Source organism: Silurus meridionalis, chromosome 14 (assembly GCF_014805685.1).
Source record: "Silurus meridionalis isolate SWU-2019-XX chromosome 14, ASM1480568v1, whole genome shotgun sequence".
Classification (NCBI taxonomy): domain Eukaryota; kingdom Metazoa; phylum Chordata; class Actinopteri; order Siluriformes; family Siluridae; genus Silurus; species Silurus meridionalis.
In genome coordinates this window covers 20,112,242-20,120,806 of record NC_060897.1, presented here as the reverse complement: position 1 = coordinate 20,120,806, position 8,565 = coordinate 20,112,242, and the positions used below count along the sequence as shown (strand labels likewise).

The 8,565-nt window shown below is 40.3% G+C and overlaps 1 protein-coding gene across 2 annotated transcripts in view; it reads left to right on the top strand.

The window, feature by feature from the left end:
* The first annotated feature begins 453 nt into the window (after positions 1-453).
* Positions 454-8,565, top strand: part of slc16a2 (solute carrier family 16 member 2) — a 29,475-nt gene continuing 21,363 nt past the window's right edge. Inside the window, exons 1-2 of one of the 2 annotated variants that reach the window (XM_046866322.1) lie at positions 454-580; positions 2,810-3,156. In XM_046866322.1, the coding sequence (XP_046722278.1) occupies positions 2,826-3,156 (331 nt within the window). In that variant the 5' untranslated portion in view covers positions 454-580; positions 2,810-2,825. Of the gene's footprint in view, positions 581-2,386; positions 3,157-8,565 lie in introns of those variants that run through there. The other variant, XM_046866321.1, reaches the window with a different exon arrangement.

Below are 8,565 nucleotides of genomic sequence, written 5' to 3'. Positions count from 1 at the left end.
TTTCCACTACTATTATTACAATTATTTTACCCCCCATTTACATGTACTCTCATTAAGTCCTGGTGCTTGGACCCCTCAACCAAACCCCCTTTTTCCTAATGTAAATTCCTCTTTGTGAATTCCAGCACTGTAATGGGTTTTTTTTCCTGGAGCACATTTTGAGATCCCCTGCTATAGGTTACCCTCCTACAGCATGGTCTACATTAGTAGGGTACAGTATGTACGCTCTGCCGCATGGGTGCGTCCCAAACCACACTCTACTGCCTTTTTCAGTATTCAAATAGGTTACAAGGCAAATGACCGAGTAGGAAAAGACCATGAAGTGTTTGTAGGAGTGTGTTTTCTATGTGTTTAAACTGGGATGAATGTATTATTAATGTCAACTAATGTTTATCACCGCTTTTGGTGTGGTGGTGTGCGGATTGAGACGCGGCCCATATGGTCTGTGGAATGAAAACACACACACACACACACACACACACACACACACACAAATGAGTTTCCGACTCTGGGCTGATCTCAGGTTGGAGATCTGAAGAGGAAGATGATGCCTTTGGAAGGTTTCACAGTCGTTTAAAAGGTACTTTGTGGATTTATAATCCATAGAAGGAAGTTACATGGTCAGGATGTACACTGGGTCAGTGTTACTTAAAGAGTCAACAGAAAAATAATTCAAAATCCTGATTTGGGGAAGAGGAATAAAAAAACTACGCCGATGAAACCCCCGCTTTTAATTACGCGTTTACTTTCGTTATCGCTCTTATCGAAAACGCCGGCCGCGTGCACGCGCTGCGCGCTCCCGTCCAGCCGCCCATATTGTTGCGTCATACTGCGTCCAGGGGTGCGTCTCAAATCGACACTGAAAAATACTTAGGTTTATAAAGTACATTTCCAAGTTCAAGATATATTCTTTTGTATTTTGTATTATTATGTGCAAGAATCAGTGGTGATGATTATATTCTAAAACTCAATCATTACACTGAAATAAGAGGTTTTCTTGTGCACACTTTTGACTAGCATTTGTACGCATTTAAACATCAAGTTACCGTAGTTTATGTAGGTTTTTACTAGCTATATGAATGAAATGTACAAATATAAAACGAATGTTTACTGATAAGGAATTTCATTTCCTAGTCGTGATTAGAGCCGCTCGAATAAATCATTTACACACCCAAAAATGTGCAGTCGGATAAACTGCAACACAGGAACACGGCGGATCGTTTCTTCGAACGCTATCGATATTTTTCTATACGTTTTTCAGTCTTCCAGTCTTTTTCCGTCACCATTTTCAGGATTCGCAATCCCAGCCTGTAGAGCACTAATGAGTTCTCTGAGTTTTTCCTCGTTACAAAACACTTCAACACGTAACGATTTCGAAGCGAGAAATTCAACAGTTGAAAATTCGTCGTCAATTTGTTTGTAAAAAAATAAATGGAGGGAAACAAACTAGCAAGTATTAATCTAAACCGTGAGCATCCGTGCATGTATACATAGCTCCATCTGGGTGAAGAAGTCAGTCATTTATAAATGTTGGATAAAAATCATGAACGTTTTATGTTTGGTCCAAACCCTGATGTGGCAAAAGTCCACATATTCTTCACTTTAGTAGAAGCGCAGATGTTTATGTTTTAAAAGAGTCTGATAAAATATTGATTAGACTTTTTCACTCAAGTTAAAGTAAAGAATTTTGGGCTCTGACATGCATTTAAGTAAAAAGAAGTCTTTACTACTTCCTGTTTAAGTGTCACGCTGGTTACTGGACCCTCACATCATATTAATATATTAATACAAAAGACTTTCATATTTTCACAAACAAAACAACAAAAATGTATTCAAAAATATAAAAAAAATTACAAATATAATATAATATAATAAAAAAAAGTATGTGTATATAGAATTAAATTATATATATTTAAATTAAAAAATTATGTAATAAATATATATAAATATTTGAAAAAAATTATAATTAAATGATATTTTATTTTAAAAAATATCATAGAATATCAACTATTTAAAACAAGTAATAATCATACATATTACATCATTTTTAAATAATCATACATATTTCATAATAATAAAAAAGATCTTTTTTGACTGAGAACCTGAAAGTTCTTTTTTTTGTATATTCAATAATATTTAATTTTTTTAAGTATATTTTCTAAGTGAGAATAAAAATATATAAATGAAAAACGCTGAAGTGATTGAATATATAGAAGTGCTGTACTGAGAGTAGTGTACACTTCTGCAGGGGGCGTGTCGGTTTGAGACACAATCCACTGGGTGAACCGGGAGACCGGTGCGGGGGGCGTGTCCGCTGTTTGCCGCGCGATCCCGTTTCTTTAGATTTTTTTTTTTTAGGACGGTAAGAGAAAGGCGGGGGGCATGAACACACACACACACACACACACACACACACAGAAAGCTTGTTGAATAGAGACGGTTTTCTTTAGAGTTTATAACGGAGCCTGTGTACTGTGCAGGTCGACCAGAGCTCGCGCTGAGTTAGAAAGCACGTGCCACCACCTGCGTCCTGGGGATCGTTTTTTTTCTTTAAAGCGCGAGAGCTTCTGTTGCTCTTTTTCTTTTTAAAGGACTTTTAACACCGGGATCATCGGTGTCACGGGGATGAAAAGGAGTTTTGTGGAGCTGCACGAGAGAGTTTTTGTGTTCTTGTGATCGTTTTAGAGGAAAGCAACTGATTCATCAACGTGGTTTAGTGTTTGTTTGTTTATTATTGCGCGTTACGGTGCGCTCCTGGCCGCACGCGCAGCTCGTTTCTCCGTGCACTAAAGACTTTCTTTTGAAAAAGGGGGACTCCGGCGTGGATGCAGGCGGCGCGCGCGCACGCGTGCAGGATGCATCCAGAAAGCAGCGGCGCGAACGGCGACGGGACGCGCGAGCCCGAGCGCGCGGAGGATGAGAACAAGAAGAAAGAGGAGGAGGAGGAGGAAGAAGAAGAGCAGGTGCGTGGAGGAGAGAACGACATCGCGGGGCAGTTTGTGCCGCCGGAGGGCGGTTACGGCTGGCTCGTGGCGCTCGCCGCCACCTGGTGCAACGGCTCGATCTTCGGCATCCAGAACTCGTTCGGCATCCTGCACGTCATGCTCGCGCAGGAGCACGTGGACCCCAGCGACAACGCGTCCCAGTTCAGAGTAGGTGAGTAAGCGCGCGCGCGTTTGGTTTTCGGTGATCCAGGGCGTGCACGCGAGCGAGCGAGCTCCGACAGGTAAGTGCGTGCGCGCGCGCGCGCCACTGTGCTCGGATTCGATAACTCCGCCTTCCCTGGTCGCTGCAAATTTTCCCTCTCGTGTCCGTCTTGTGTACCTGTGGGGTATCTGTTGTAGGGGCATCTGAATGTTCTCATAGCGCCTCATGAAGGTCCTGTAAGCCACCTCTTAGTTGTACTAGCAGTTACACTTCATGAACCCCAGCAGATAATTGATACACACTACAGATGATGCTTTCATGAGGACAACAGTTCCTCAGTCACAAGCAAAGGAACCTTCAGTTTTACAGCAGTTTGTACCATAGATCTACAAAACAGATGTGCATAATGACGCCTGTTTACTAAAAGTAAGAATTGTTGATGCAAAATGTGGACTAATTTCTTCAATAAATATTTGCATTTACATTTTTGAAAAAACGTTTGAGAAGCAAGATCTTAACCTATAATGTGGTTGGAGATCAGGGAGGAAACTTGGTGGTTTCATGTAGCCAATACATGAGAAATGAGAAAGGAGGAAACCAGAGAACCCTGAGGAAATCCACACACACACAGAGATTATACATGTTTTTCAAACACCATGTTTCAGTACATGTGGTACCACTGGAGGAACACCAGGTATATGATTGCCAGGATGTGAACGGTCTGCAGCGAGCACCAGATGGTCTCTGAGTGTAGTTTAATCTCGTTCCGTGCCTATCTATTTTAATCTCTCTGTTTATGTCTGGTCGTTCAAAAAGCCTTTAAAGTGCCTCTGTCTGCACATCGTGTTGTGTCTGATTGTGTGTGATGTGTTTACCCACCTGTGTACTGTGAATGGGGGAGGGGGCGAGCAGGAGTTACCGGACCGCTAACCTTTTCTTTAGTAGTTATGTTTATAAATCGATAATAAGACGTTAAAGTCCAAGCACTGCTTCATTATAACTGAGGTCTGTATAGAGTCGGACCCCTACCTTTTTTGCAATCTTGTTCTACAAGATTTTTCCACAGACTGGTTTTGGGGGGTCTCTGGTCCAGGGGTGGTTTGGGGGAGGGGGGGGTTGGAGGGCTATATCACCATAATGCAACATCATTGGGAGCGTTGTTAATGTATCATGCGTGAATGTTTAAAGGGAGCAAGTTTACTGGAGTCATTTTTTTCCCACGTGTACCTCTACTTAAACTCAACCACATGGTTTGTGTTCTTCATCCACCACTGAGCATATTGTATACCACTGATCTTGATTTAGTCCAACGGTTACATTAAAATGTAATTCATTACTTTAAAGTAAATGTAAGTAAGTAAATGAATAATAATTTGGATTTTGATTCTGTGGCCAGTGATTCATGGTGTAAAACGTTTCTGATAGCTTCAGAGCCAAAAGTCCTGGGAGTAGAGTTCCTTCCAGTTTCATTTACATTTACATTTGCGGCATCAGGTTTCAGGAAAAGGAAGGTCTTCAACCATCCGCTGTACGGACATCTAGGGGAAGTTCATTCCACCATCATTCATCTACCTTGGTGGTGTTGAGACTGCCTAATGATGGAGGCCTGTGTTGTCCCAGGCATTAAAATGTTAAATGGGTTAGAGAGGAGGGGTCAGGGTTGTAGGGGGGAGTATTTGTGGTACACTTGGTAACTATTTGATTTTGGAGGTCTCAAAGCCCTCACGTTATTTTTACATATGTATGAGATCTAATAACGTAGCCATGATTTGAGGGACAAAAAATAGTTGACATTAAAAAATTTTGGACTCTTTAAACAGTAGTTCAGCCTGATTTAAAAGGAATTAGACTGGGGTTCAGTGTCCTCAGTGTTCAGAGTCAGTAAAGTCACCAGATCTGAACATGGCCCCTAGTGCACAGTTCCAGTCTGAGCCAGTGATCGAACTGCCAAGAGGAAAAAAAGAACGCCGGTCGTGTCGTATTGTGCGGTTTGTGTTTCTACGAGTGTATTTTCATCGATCTTTCCTCTAGGCTCAACACCTGTTTCTAAAAAAAAACACAATTCTCACTTTCTTTGTGGTCAATTTTCTTTATAAACTTGTAGACAAAATGGCTGCCATGTTGAAACATGAATGAGTTCATTGACTACAGAAGCATTAAAAAGCCCCCACCCCTTTTTTTCTTGTTCTCTTTCACCTCTTTTTTAAATTCACCTTCCCTCTTTCTCTTCATCTCCTTTAATCTATTTCTTTGAACTTTTTACTTTGACTTTTATTCTCCTTATTGTCTGACACTTCCATCCCTCATTTTTGTCTCAACCATCCGCCACCCCCTCTTTCAAACTCCTTCAACTTTTAATTTAATTCTTTTAACGCTGGCCTCAACTCCCATAATTTACTCTGCGCTTCCATCACGGTATCTCTTCCTCTCACATTCTTGATCTGCCGCTTCTCTCCTGTCCTCCCAGAACTCTTTGACCCGAGATCCTCTGAAGCACGGAGGTTTAATCTCAGCAGGGGCTTAAAGTGGAAACTCCCGTTTGCATAAATACGGCCCGGTTCTGCTTTAATCCTGAAACACATTAAACATTTCCGTGTCCCGTTTGAAGAGCATCATATAGAAAGTAGGTTGAAGGTTTTTTTTTTCTCTCTCTTCAATCAAGTATACACAGGCGAACCAAAAAAATAAAAAATCATGAAAGTTTGCTGTTGGGACAAAAATATGGTACAAATCTTTTTTTATTCGAAACCCCTCAGTGTTTCTGTGCTGAAAAATGTGTGCTTGTGTGTGTTTAAAAAATGTGGTAAACATGTCCAAAGTTCAGTTCTGTATTGAGTTGAGGTTAAGCTCAGTATTGTGCAAGAAGGAGAGAAAAAAACAACATTCTTACTCTGGTTTGTGCAGCGGCCGAGTGTATAGGGCGCCCTTACTTTTGCTTGCAGGATAATTACACCCCACTTTTCTATCTTCGCATTCTGCGGTTGCATCTGTTACAGCACTTATGCAAATAGACCAACATAGTACCATACGCAGGTACTTGTATGGTTAATGGCAGCTTCTTTTGTGAGTAACTGTTGAAGTCTTCAGTATAAATATAACATTTATTAAAAGAGTTTTTACTGTTATCCCTTTGTAACCTTTGTACCCTTGTGGTAGCAAATCGTTGTGTCCTTTTAATGTGAAGCAGAATAAATCGTTGTTTTTACTGTAGCTGTTGTAACACAAGTAATAGGAACTAGGTAATAGGATAGTTTTTCCGGGACACACCATTATTCATAATTCTCAATTTAATTGAAAATAACTGAAATAAAATAAATAAATAAAAAATATGTTTTACATATCAAGTTATTAGCTCGCAAACAACACCAATATTGCTGTTGGCCCTCCTCGTGCAAACACCGAGGCATGGACACTACAAGATCTTTGAATGTGCCTTGTGGTATCTGGTGGACTTCAGAAGCAAAGTTGCAAAGTGGATCCTCTCCGGGTTCCAGTATATTGTACAGATCAGACTGAGATTTGGACAAGTTTTAGGTCAAGACCATGTACTTTTAAACCATTCCTGAACAATGTTAGTGGTATGAAAGGGTGCACTGCAACGCTGAAAGAGTTCACTGCCGTCACTGTGTGCCGTCTGTACCTGGTCTGCAGCGATTTATAGATGGTGGCATGTGCCAAATTGACACACTGCAAAAAAAATAACAAACAAAAAATGTTTAAATAGAAGAAATAAATGTTTGATTTAAAAAGATACAGACTTAATACAAGTCAAATGATCTGCCAGTGCATTAACATACAGTAATTACACTTGGGAAGATTTCTTGAAATCAGAAAACATCAACAGTTTGCTTTTTCTTACTTTGTGTGCAAAGATCTTAAAACCAGAGCAACTCTTCTTTTTTCGGCTTCTCCCATTAGGGGTCGCCACAGTGGATCATCTGTCTCCATACCCCCGTCCTCTACATCTGCCTCTTTCACACCAACTACCTAAGTGTCTTTCCTCACCACATCCATAAACCTCCACCTTGGTCTTCCTCTTTTCCGTCTTCCTGGTGGCTCCATCCTCAGCATTCTCCTACTGATATACCCCATGTCCCTCCTCTGCACATGTCCAACCCATCTAAATCTCGCCTCCTTTACCTTGTCTCCAAAACGTCCTACATGCGCTGTCCCTCTAATAAACTCATTTCTATTCCTGTCCATCGTTGTCATTCCCAACAAAAACTTCAACATCTTCAGCTCTGCTACCTCCAGCTCATTTTGCAGGTCGATTAACTTACTTTAACTTGCTTTACTAAGTAAAACGAGATCTTAATAATAATAAAAAAATCACATTAATCTTACACAATCTGCTCTTGCAAAGTATTTTATTGTTAAAATACGATGAATAAGATTTTTATGGCTAGGAATAAGATTGTAAGTCTTGGCTAGTTGAGTACTAAATGACTACCCGGGATTTTTTTCTCACAGTGCATCCTAGTGTCATCACTTCAAGAGGTAAATTGAAGGCCACCTTCTTTTAAATTCTGATCCTTGTGTGCCCATTGTTGGCGCATTCATTGGCGCCACAGTCGTGTTTCTAATAGTGGGAGATAGACATGAGACAAGTTGGCCAAAGGTAACAAACCTTTTCTTAAAAAGCCTCGGCCACCCGGTACTCTTTTGCCGGTTTATGGTTTTCTCTCCTCAAACCATTGTCAGTTGCCTGCCCGTTTTCTCCCGCATCTAACATACAGTATAAGAACTATAGCTATAACTATAAAATGTCCCAGACTTTGAAATTTTTATGATAAAATCAATCTGGATTGCTTCATCTGTATATAACAGTGTACAGTATAGAAACAAGTTAATTTGCCTTTATAAGTACAAAGGCTGTATTCCTTTTTTCCTTGTTTAAATTTTACTCGTAACTCTGAGCCGTGTTATCATCTGTTAAAAGCCCAAAGTGCACCGAATTCATATTTAATGGTCTTGAAGTCCATTACTTCTTTGCTTCTTGCTGTAGTTTGGCTCCTGCCAGCGAACTCTCACTAAACTCGTGATGAACTTTCCATCTGCTTCGTATCCACATTAATTATGTTTGGGTCAACTCTCTACGGAATTTAGATGTATAAAAACGATGGCCTCTGCGCATTTTATATATGTTTGGAAAAGCGCACTCGTTAGCTTGCTCCGATACGCTGCGCCATTCTGGGTTTGTTTAAACATCTGGATTCAATATACTATGCTTTTACGTTTGATTTGTAGAGGTGGTCCGGGGATTTAATATAAACTTCAGGCCTGAAGTTCTACTTGTCATTTCAGAAACATCAAATGCCAGGAATTGAATTATGTTTTACATATTAAAAGGTACAAAAAAACCCATCATTAATGCATTACTAAAATAGTTGTTCATTGTCTACTTTGTGAACTAGTTGT